At 39.9% G+C, this 11,748-nt stretch overlaps 2 protein-coding genes across 2 annotated transcripts in view; one reads left to right on the top strand and one right to left on the bottom strand.

Moving 5' to 3' along the window:
- The window catches only part of pigk (phosphatidylinositol glycan anchor biosynthesis, class K), a 34,757-nt gene extending 29,466 nt beyond the window's left edge, over positions 1 to 5,291 (bottom strand). The window contains exons 1-4 of the mRNA XM_015355132.2: positions 5,183 to 5,291; positions 3,646 to 3,699; positions 3,054 to 3,145; positions 106 to 241 (exon numbers count right to left, since the gene is read on the bottom strand). Coding sequence (XP_015210618.2) covers positions 106 to 241; positions 3,054 to 3,145; positions 3,646 to 3,699; positions 5,183 to 5,269 — 369 coding nt within the window. The 5' untranslated portion in view covers positions 5,270 to 5,291. The remainder of the gene's footprint in view (positions 1 to 105; positions 242 to 3,053; positions 3,146 to 3,645; positions 3,700 to 5,182) is intronic.
- Positions 5,292 to 8,752: 3,461 nt separating this feature from the next.
- The window catches only part of ak5 (adenylate kinase 5), a 60,811-nt gene continuing 57,815 nt past the window's right edge, over positions 8,753 to 11,748 (top strand). Inside the window, exon 1 of the mRNA XM_006634767.3 lies at positions 8,753 to 9,249. Within this exon, the coding sequence (XP_006634830.2) occupies positions 9,190 to 9,249 (60 nt within the window). The 5' untranslated portion in view covers positions 8,753 to 9,189. The remainder of the gene's footprint in view (positions 9,250 to 11,748) is intronic.

Here is an 11,748-nt window from a genome sequence, read left to right as displayed (position 1 = left end):
AAACTACTGATCTAAACTTACACAATTCAACTGCTAGCATCAGGAAACAAACGCTTCTTCGGCAACACCTTGAAAAAGACCACGTGTGTCATCACCAGTGCCCACCTCGTATCCTCTGTAATCGACTTCCACGTCATCCCCGTACACGTTGAGCTCCATGTTTTTGTGGCTGAAGACTGTAGCAGGCTTGGGGTTTCTATGGTTACAGGCCATGTCATCTGCCAGCATTAGCACAATATGGCTTAAAAACAAAGACAAGATACACTTACATGACGTACAAGGCATCATTTCCCAACACTTTGTGTCTAGTGTATATTTCTAGAATTATTTAAGTACAAAAGGGGAAGATGGAGAGAGCATCACAACAAACAAAAACTCAATTCTCTCTGTGATTTAGTCATACTGATTTGCAAAAACAAAATTGTCCACTTGAATGCCTAGAATAAGCGAAAAAATAGCAGTGACTGCAAATTCACTGCTTTTTCACCAGTTACTGTACTTATCACGCACACACTTTCACTGAAGCAGCGTGCTGTAAATGGGCACCTAACTGAGACCAAGGACAGCGGAGGGTTCTTTGGCAAACTTTTTAATGAATTTCAGAAATATGAAAATGAGATGCAGAAAACTGATGGCTTCAGCCAAAAAGTTTCTGCAATATATTGCAGAAAGCAGAACACATTCTGCTGAAGAAGCATACCACGAATTCAGTCCCGGAGTGTGGAGTCATTTAAATGTCAAAAGACACTAGTTTAATGCTCATTTATTAATAATTCATACCACCCACCCCTTCACACAGCTCATGGGCCATCCATTTAGAAACTAGCGACAAGTGCAAGATAGAACAGTGCAGCCAAAGAAATGAATCGTGTACTTTAAAAATCAAAGGACTGTAATGAAACAGATGGTGGCAAGCTTTGGACCCCTGCACGCTGCCTCTTGTGAATCTGTGGGCTTGACAAATAATTTTTTCATGCACGCTTTCCAGATAGAAACACTTCGATCCTCAAGGCTGTGGGAATGTCATGAATGATGCTTGTTAAGTTTTCAAAAGCAAAAAGAACCAGCTCCAAGAGCCAAGACAGACTGGTTTTTACCTCCTGTAGTTTGGAGACTGAACTTACAATCATTAATAATTCACGGAGTTGAGACTTAATAATATATTGTAACTGTGTAATTCTGCTGTCTCCTCTCATTGTGTTTTTTTTTTCTGTAAAGCACTTTGAGAACTCACTTCAAAGGCACTATATATAATAAAGCTCTATTATGATGTTCTTTTGACTCCTGAAACGAGCTCAGTAGTACACAACAGTTATGTATTGCTTTGTCTTCACTCTATGGGTAACAAGGCCTTCTCTTGCTACACCCCAAAACTCTGGAATTCTGTCCTCAAGGATATATATATATATAAAATGTATGATTTATTATTAGCAGTAGCTGTGTGAACAGTAGTAGTACACATGCTTTCATCTGTTGACAGTGTAAGTGCCGGTGTGACTGTTTTAGGTACAGTGTTATAAGGATCTTGCTGCTTAAAGCAATTTAACCTGAGTGAAAGTAATGAGAAAATACACTATTAAAAGCAGACCAATAACACTTGTAACCCATGTGCCTGGTCATATCAAATCCCCTTTGATCCCCCCCAAGAATTACGGTTCAATCCTTCATTCTCATTGCAATTCTTTTAGCAGCAAGTCTTCTGTGCTGCACTTACACACATAAGAACTTAAAGGTTAGAGATGGGAAGGCCAGACAGCCCATCTAGCCCATATGCTTGTTAGCAGCCAAGTTAAAATCTGAGGATCTCCAAGTCCAAGCCAGGTGGTCATCTTCGGCAGCATGTGGCTAGCAGAACCAGCCCTGGCACTACATGCAGAAAGGCTGCCTCCATTAGTCAGTTTCAGATGCAGTGCCTCCTAGTTTCCAATCATTATTATTACAGCACGTCCTCTATTTTTGTGTTTCACTGTTTATTCTGAAGAAGCTGAACGGTTTGACTTTGTCATTGCCTGAGACTGGTCTCCTCGGAGTCTTTTCTGTTCCAAGACTACAAAACATTTCTCTACTTTCAGTGCAGGGCATTCCTTTAAGCCCATGAACTCTTTTCAGAACAGCAATACCTTTTTCGAACATAGTAGTCAAAAACTGTACACAATATTATAAATGAATTATTTCTAGCGCACTGCAGCATTCCTTGTTTTACATTCATTATATAGCGCAATGTTTTTCTTTTATATTGTTTAACCCTTAACCACCTCATCTAGATAAAAATGTGTCAACACCTAGTAAACATCATAAGTCTTTTGCATAAGTAACTTCTTCCAGGTCTGAGCTTTCTGTCTTATCTTAATAATTTATGTTTTTTCTACCTGTAAATCTGTAGTTGCCATCCCTCACAGGCCCCACTTTTCTCTAGGGAAAGGCATCCTTCTAGTAAAACTAGAAAGGCGCATTAAGACAGCCTGCTTTGTCTTTTATAAAATTCTTTCATCTCGGGCTCCTCTGGGGGCACGCATCACAGACTAAACGTGATGTAAAATGACACTCTCTCCTGTTACCAGAACAAAACCTGACAACTTAGAATATCTAAAAAAAAAAAATCATTCTCCGAGAACAAGAAGGGCACTTTAAAAAATAAGCTTCAAAAGATAACCCATTCGCCACCGAATGAACTGCACTGAGCACCAAGAGGTTTGCAGGGCTAAAAGAAAATATATTTTTAATTAAGAATACTGGTCCTGGGGACCCACACATCTGTGGGTTTTTGTTCCACCCGAGTACACAGTTACATCTTTCAACCCTTAATAGACTGGATCATTTTAATTTAAAGTGTTTACTTGTTTTCAGTTTCCAGACATATTGGAGGTTGCCTTTTAATTACTGTGTTTCTAGAAACTATTAAGTTTAGGTAACTTAAGATCTCCAGCCTGTGAGTTGGGAAACAAAACTTGACTCTTACAGGATCCAATGAAGAAACACAATTAAGGATTAATTTAAGCCTAATGTAATTAATTAATTTAAGCACTGGGAACCCCTGTATTAGATTTGCGTACCTGTCAGGAATCCCCAGGCGCTTGACACTCCGGTAGACAGAAAGAGTATTGGCCACATGGCGATAGTTGAACCAGAATCTGGACGTACAAACCTTGGTAAAATAAACAGGTCAATAATGACACACGTCAAACGTGTACCATGCGTATCAAGAATTATTAATAAAACCTGAGATAACTGGTTGACAAAACATTGGTAAGCAATCATCGATAAACTTGATCATATCTCCCACATCACCAAAAACAATTACAGTAAAAAAAAAATCACCTATTGTTTAGTTAAGGACTAGTTTTAATTAGCTTTTACCTCATGCTACAGTATTATACCAGTTCTTATATTTAGTTATTTTCTATGTATTAATTCTGTGACACAATGTGTTTTCATCAAATATATTGTAAAAACAGTGCTTGAAGGTATTTTTCCACAAATACTTATATACAGCACAGATTATTTCAGGTGAGACCTCACTTCATACTCGCAGGCTAGATCAGATTTAACCTATTGTTACACATACCGTTTCTGTACTACTTCCCTGAACTCCAGCAGGTGTCACTCTGCAATACTCTGAAAACCAGTCAAGACCAGAACACCTACCAGAACTGCCCAGTTGTTCGTGTGTCCACTTCTGAAAAACTGGTTGGCTTTTGCCTAGGAGTCGGAGAAAACAGCTGACATAAGCTGGGGCTTCCCACTACTGGTCCTGGGAGACCTCACACACCAGCTGGTTTTCATTCCAGTTGAGCTTAATTACCTAATTGAAGCCTTAAAGCAGGTGTGTGGCCCCCTGGTACCAGGACTAGGCAGTTAATACACTTAAAGTTAGTACTTATGTTAGTAAGTGTCTTACTTTAAAAACACCAACAGCTGTAAGCTTAATGTAATAAAAACTGGTTAGCTTATCGAGGATGTCCCTGTAAGGTTTACGAAACACTGGGCCATTTTAGCTACCCGCATCGGAGGCTACAGGTGACCGAAGTAAGTTCCTACAGGAAGCCTCATATATAAAAACCCAAAGAACGAGAGGCTCCGAACTCAAGTCCTGGAGAAACACCGGCTGATGGTTCTCATTCCAGCAGAGTTCTATATCTCCACTGCGAATTGATGATTTCATTGATCTGCCTGCTTGTTTCGAATTTTACTTAACTGGTTTCTCCGGTCAGTCCTGGGTGTTGAATATGCTCTTACTTCAAGAGTACTGTTTCTAACAGCCCCAGCACACCGAACTTGCTGGCTGTCATGTCTAAAAGCTCTTACTAGAACATTAAATTGGTAAAGGGCTGATACCAAGTACAAAACCCCTCTGACATTTTAAGAGCTGAAAAACTGAAATAAATTAGACTGAACTGAAGAACTGGTGTAAAAACCAAACGACTGTGTTAATTCAGCACCAGGGTTGGGGAACCACTGCCATTGACAGATTACACAGAAATGTATTCAGCTCAGTTCTCCTGACTGTTACTACAGAAGTTAAGTTTTATTGAGATTATTCTTATTAAACATGTCACGCAACAAAGTATTCTGATTACGGTTTATCACCATTAAAATAACTATTAAGTTGCATAAATCAGCAATTGTCTGAACACCATCTACAAACAGATTGTTTCTGAGAAAACGTAATTCAAAAGGAATTTCAAACACAAATCAAAGTTAAGGATTTTTTTTTACCAAAGCTAACCAGCACACGATTTATCGAATTCGATTTTGACTTCTGTCGCATCTTCTATGAAAGTGCAAGACAGCACATAACGCATTCACATACAGGCACTCAAACCTAGTTTCACTGTTCAGTATTGAGGTCATTTTTATGGGCTAAGATACCAACAGCACGACTCCTCAGAAAAATACGTGCTGTACTGTTTCAGTATTAGAACGAAGAAAACCGTCTAATTTCCATAGACTAATAACGTCCGAAGCCACAGAGTACGGGGAGATTATTTTTAATTACAAAAACACTGAAATGCTTATCGTACCACGCCTAAAACTATATGAAAATATTTCAAGATGATCTATCGCTTTCATTCATTAAAAAACTATCCGGTAGCTAGTCGATTCCTTCAGATGAACAAAAAAGATTTTACAAATGCCGACATCACGTGTCAAGCAGTGCATATATTAACAATAAACAGTATACCTCAACCGAATCAGTTGCCACAGGTGCAGGATCAAGAAATAATGCGAATAAAACAAAGAATCCAAAACACAAACTGCAAACAGACATCTTTTCTTAGAGAAGGGGGGGACCGGAAGTGTAGATACTTCCTGTGTGTCACTAAAATACTTCCGTGTGGATTCTTTCCATGAAGGACCAATCAGATGTACCTGTAATGTATTCGAGGGAGATTTTATTCGTAAGATTTACCATAAAATAATGAAACTCACTAATTATTGAACACAGCACTTTAACGAATGGGAGAGACTAGCTGAATCTTCCATTCTTTTGTGACCTAAACTTCTCTCATACAGCATAAAAGCCTCTTTTACACCTTAAGAAATGAAGTACCAGTTAAGTAATTAGTAAAGGCATTTATATAGGTTCAAAGTCCTGTAATGGTATAAAATAAATGGTAAATGTTTACTAACCCTTCTCCAGCTGTGCAGGGTTTATAGATTATTTTTGCTATGTGTCCAGCCAGAATGTGGAACGTCCATGAAAATTCAATTTGGAATTTCCAGTAGTTTTCCAGAAATTGGAATTTTCAAGTCACAACCACAAAGTTTTTCTTGGATCGTACAAAGTATTAAATCAACCACAATTTTAGGAATTTTTATACATTGATATGTATTCAATACAACTGTATAAGTTCATCTCCTATTGCTCCTGATCTAAATTCCTAAACAGTTAAAATGTTTACCACTGCATTATTTTTCTCTGGGTTTCTTTTAAAAGTCACTGTGCAGGGTTTGCTGAGGTGGAAGCCACATTTTGCTCTTTCTGACTAATGAATTCTATGGGTGCTCATCCAAGTTAAATCATCATTGTCTGCTAATGTCCACTGAAGTTGTGTCCTTCTCTTTTTCAGCCATCATCACTGTTAGGTACTTACAGTATGTGAGACATTGTCTTGAAGTGTTTCAGTGTAAAGGGGAATGATTCTTCCTGCATACAAATATTACCTAGAAAAGTCTTTATTGTTTTATCTTCATCTACAATAGACTACAATTGATATTATAGTGGCTTTAAAGAGTAGGTAAAATTATTTATGAGAAACATTTGTGAAATTCATGTCTTCATACTAAATGGAACAGAATCAGTATCTCAAATATAATGTCTGTCTGTCAAGAAACCTTTTTCCCTATATAATTGCTTATATTTTAGGAATAAAGAACCCATATTGTAGTTTTATTAGATTTAGGACTCCCTTCTGTGTACTTCTCAGCTTGAAACTGTCTTACCTTATACACCATTCTATTTATGATGCTTAAGCTAACGTAACTGGCTTTTAAAAAGACCTAGGCCCTTTATTCAGACAGTAAAAAAGGCTGCTCCTATGTAAACAGTCATATCTAATTACTAGTTGAACACTCGAATTTCAGATTTTTACATAATGTCCAACTACATCAAAATCTGAGACGTATAATGACAACGGTCAGTTGAATTGACGTGGGTTGACCCACAAACCCAGGGGTTGTTCTATTTAAACGCAGAAATGTGATCTTGACCACTCCGCCAGGGAGAGTGCGATGACTTCGGTCACTGAGAGCTCTTGTAGGCAAACGTGTCCGTGCGTCGTCAGACCACCAGAGGGAGACAGATATTTGGCAACGAGACAGAAAAGTTGCACTCCATCGACTGGAAATACAAACTTGTATCTGCCGGAACAGGATAAGCGGGTATAATTATTTTTCTTTTTTTTTACGCATGTAAGGCACGGCGAAGAGCTCATATAACTCTATAATGTTTGAGCATTTAAACTTCAAAGCTTGTTTAATTTGAAAGAAAAGTAGCGTCATCAGGCTTGTTCCCCACCTCTGCAGTGGTGACTCCTGTGGTCATACCTCGAGTTTCCCCCAAACCACGGTGCTTTTTTTGGCAGGGAGGTGACTAGGCCCCAACAGAGTATTCTAATAAGTATTGCCCCGAAGCAACACTACATTATGGAAACAGGAAAATGCCCAAACCAGACAATACGTAGTATGATACTGGACAAAAAAGTACCACACCAAACACCTGGATGAAGGACGCCAAGCACACTGAAGGAAAGGACTTCCAGATGGGGAGTTTGTGCATGAATTCAGCAAATATCCAGCCTGAATGCTAGGGTCAGGTACAGTATAAAAATGCTCGACAGGCCTGGTTGCCTGCAATCGTGGCTGCCTGAGGAGACCTCAGTGACTGTGAAAGAGAGGTGATTGCAGGAACCTCAGTGACAAAGACAGCTCTTCATGTTGATTTTTCATGAACAGCAGTGTCCGGGGAGAGGTCAGTACCCCAGTGATGTCAGCACGGCCAACGCGAAGCAGCCCGTTTCAGCAAAAGCGTGCTTCCAAGACCTCTCCCGAGCAGGAAGCCACGTTCAGGCTACTGAGCACAGGCTGCTCTTCACACCTGCTGGCCGCGCTCGTTCGTGAGGCCAGTGGAGAAGTGGGAGACGCATCATCCTCCGCCATGTTCCTGACAAACAGACAAGTGCTCATGTGGTGCCGGTCTACAGAACTCTTCCACCCTGAGTGCTCAGGTCAGGTGGCTATAGGACACATTCTCCTGGCATGGCATAATAATAATAATAATAATAATAATAATAATAATAATAATAATAATAATAATAATAATTTCTTACACTTACTGTATATAGCGCTTTTCTGGACACTCCACTCAAAGCGCTGTACAGGTCATGGGGATCCCCTCCACCCCCACCAGTGTGCAGCCCCACCTAGACTGGAGTTTCAGTGCACTGGTTCCCCCGGAAGGCAAGGTCAGTGCTGATCAGTACTTCATCTCCCCATGGTGCAGCATCTCCTTCCTGCTTTCTGCCCATGGAGCCCATGTGACGTCCCAATGTTATCCACACAGGATGTCATGGCCGTCTCAGTTGCCAGATCTGAACCCAGTCAAGCCTGTTCTCCAGCTGCTTTGGCCAGGCGTGACTTTCTACAGGGAACAGTGATGTTGCCTCCCTCCTGCCGAACCCCAGATGCTGGTAGACTCTGTGCCATGGGGAATGGAGGCAGTCTGTGGTGACCCAGCGCCCTATTAAAGTGCCTTTACACTGGTGTTTCCTTGTATGCACTTGGAAATGGTTATAGATTTATATATGTTAGTAAAACATGTCATCACTGCTGGTTTACACTTCCCAGTTGGGTACTGTGTGAGTTATCCAAAGAATTCAGAGGGAAGAATCCACATCTCTAGCCAAATATTTATCATAGCCCTCCTTAGTATATATGTGGAATGTATAGAATTACTGTACAAAAGCTAAATACCGTTTGACGATATCGTATTTATTAGCAGATAGAATATAAGAAAAGTGATAAATACTGTTCGAAAAAGGAGCGTTTAGCTAACTCCTCAAAAGTCAATGAACATTCAAACTACAGGAAAGTAAAGCGGGACCCATTGACAGTATGTTCTTTTGGCTCAAATGTTATTAGCACATTTGATTTTCAGCTACCACGATTTCGTCTTGTTGTTGTTTTTTTTTTATTTCAGTCTTGTTCATGCCCGTCTCATTCATTGGTTCGCCTTGAAGGAGCGTTTTCCCGATCAAGAGCGCTAGGTTACGTTAACATTAACTTCATTTACTCTTGGCAACAGGCTTTCCTGAATCCCCTCCCGGCTGCGGATGACATGACGGATGTTCATTTTAAGGCATTGCGTTGGATCCCGTCAGTTCTTTAAGTAGGCGATATGACTATGAGACAAGGGGCTGGTTAAAAAAAGCCCAGCATGTCACAGTGAAATCAATAGGCTGCTGCTCGCCGCGGAGAAGAGAGAAATCGCCTTGTGGGATTCCTCTTTTTCCAGCCGCCAGGAAAATGCACCTGACGGTCTGAGCAACTGCCTGTGGAGTTTCATGCCCAGGGTTTCCAGTCTTAAAGCTCCAGGTGAAAAGAACGACAACAACAACAACAACAACGTCAGAACAAAACTGACAGGCTGGACATTGTGTCGATCCCTTTCTTTTCCGGAGGACCAGAGACATGAATAGCAGCGAAGCCAGGGAATACCTCTCCAGGAGAGAGATACCGCAGCTGTTCGAGGTGAGCCCTAGACTCCTACTGTACCTGCGGGCTAAATTGAGCCCGTTGTGCGTGATGATGGTAGGATGTTTTTATTCAATATTTTGTCACACGGCAGGACGCGTGAAAACAGGTTCAAACTGTAGCTTTTGCCCCTCTGCGACTGGAAAGCTTTATAATGTTTGAGCGTTTCATATCTGAACGGCAGCACTTGGTATTTCCAGTTATATGTTAAAAGTCTTCACATGTTAGCGCTGCGCCGCGGATGATAACAACCATCAATAATGAAAACAGTCTAATGGAAACGTTCATCAAACTGCGAGGATGCTGTGATAATTATGACTATTTTTCGTAAGTTTTATTTCGAGGATTCTTCAATATGTGGGTTACAGTAAACACGTGCCTGATCACGGGTTTTTTTTTCCTCTTTCGGCACTTGAATTAAGATGCCGGTACTGTGTAGCAGTCGATTCGAGTATAATCGATTCGTGTATACTGTGTGTCACAACAAGGAATCGAAACGGAGTAAACCATGAAACAAACGGGCTTCGTTATCATGGGGCAGTCAGACGGGGAGATGTACAGTGTAGTGTGCTTTTCACAATAACAAAGTGCACCTGTCCTCTTTAATTTTAAGATTAGAATAATTCTAGGAAGGTGCCAATAGGACATACGAAATGTATTAGACAATCGCGTCTCCTTTCACATCGCATTTTTCCAGAGACATGCCAAGACACTGCCATCCTGTGAAAGTAATCGATATACTGTAAGTGCTGCAGCAGGTCTTAAAAATATAACTGAGATTGTGCTGCTGGTTGTCTGACATAAACTGATAAGGTCAAATGTCTAGATTACTTACAATGTTTTTGGAGTTTACAGAAATTCGTTTTAGAAGGCACAGTTCAAATGTTATCTCAGTCCTATAAAGACTACTGTAAATATTCAGAATTCAGTTATGTGTGGTATTTATGATATTGTGCTGCATTAACATCTAGCAACAGGGTTTGTATCCTAAAATACATAATCTGTAGTGTCTTTGTGTAAAGGAATTCAATGAGGTGTGAAGGAGTGAGTACATATGTTGACAAGCAGATTCAATATAAAAACCTTTCTGCTTGCTTGTCTTGAACTGAACACTGTTCTTTAATTATTGATTAATAGATAGCTAATGGCCGATCTGTATCTGATTATATGTTAGTGCCTCTCTGGCTGCCAAGCTCTTTGATGGTGCCTGGTTTAGACCATTTAGAGATTTGGGGTTTATGTTAGAAGGGAGGTGGTGGAATCTTTGTTCTAACGGACAGCATTTTCATCATTGTTTCTAGAGCAAATAACACCTCCAACTCAATTTTCACATGCTGGACATTAGGCGTCTGAATAATGTAATGCAATAACAGTATGTGTCAGAAGGAGCTGAATCTTCTCTGTCTTCAACAGAGGAGGTTAGGAGAGAACCGGAGAGAGAATTCAAAGCTGGTCAGTGACGCAACATCAGCTTTTAAGTTACAGAACACCATCCATGGCAATATTTTTGTAAAGTGCTCAACTACTGAAGAACAAAGCAAACAAAAGCAATTAATGAAATTGTCTTTAAGGAAACAGACTTCATTGCTTACAGTACATTACATATTGCTTTAATGAGTAGTTTTCACAGGGATTACAACTAATCACGAGGGTACATTTTAATTTCATGGAAATGTGATCAATAATATGCAGCAAATTTTAAAATGTACAAATTACAACTCCAAAAAAAGGTTGGCCTCCAAAATAGTTCTCGTTATTTGGCATTCTCTAATTTAATCTAATTAAATTATCTTATAATGCTCCCTAGAATCAGCTTGCTTACATTTTAGTAAAAATATTTCAGTAAATGGGCCACAGGTGATACAGGAGTTTCATTCTTGCCTACTGTTCTATAACACGGGAAGCTCTTAAGTTTAAAGCCAGTATTTTCAGAATACTGAAGCAATGTGCCTCAAGCTTCAACTGGATTGTGATTCTTAAGAAGCCTGCAAGCTGGACTTTGCAGGTTCATGTGAAATATTACAATGTAAGACAACACTGATATTTTTAATAAATAATAATTCAATATAATAATCTAGTATTCTGAATTAAAAAAGGGTTTTATCATTTATATTATATACTCTATACCAATATTTGTAATGGGTGTTTGTGACAAAGGTTTGGGAGGGATGACAACAATCGAATGCAATCAGTAATTAGCAGTCACTCCTGATCTCATTTCCTCCCTTGAAACACTGTAAATACTGTACTGATCTCCTTCCCTCCCTGGATTGCATCTTTCCGCATCCCAGCGCCACCCCATCTCCACCTCTGCAACTGCCTCTTGGTCACTCCGAGCTATGCATGGGGGTCCCAGCCTCCTCGTCCTCCGGCCGAGCGGGTTCAGCCAAATTTTCACTAAACGCTCCACAATCCTTTCAGGACACTTCATTCCTGAGTGTTGTTATTCCAAGTGAAATAATATTTAGATAACACAATGCATGCATTTATGAAATG

Source organism: Lepisosteus oculatus, chromosome 9 (genome assembly GCF_040954835.1).
Source record: "Lepisosteus oculatus isolate fLepOcu1 chromosome 9, fLepOcu1.hap2, whole genome shotgun sequence".
In the NCBI taxonomy this organism is placed as follows: Eukaryota; Metazoa; Chordata; class Actinopteri; order Semionotiformes; family Lepisosteidae; genus Lepisosteus; species Lepisosteus oculatus.
Note: the sequence above shows the minus strand (reverse complement) of the source record. Positions and strands in the feature narration are given on the sequence as shown.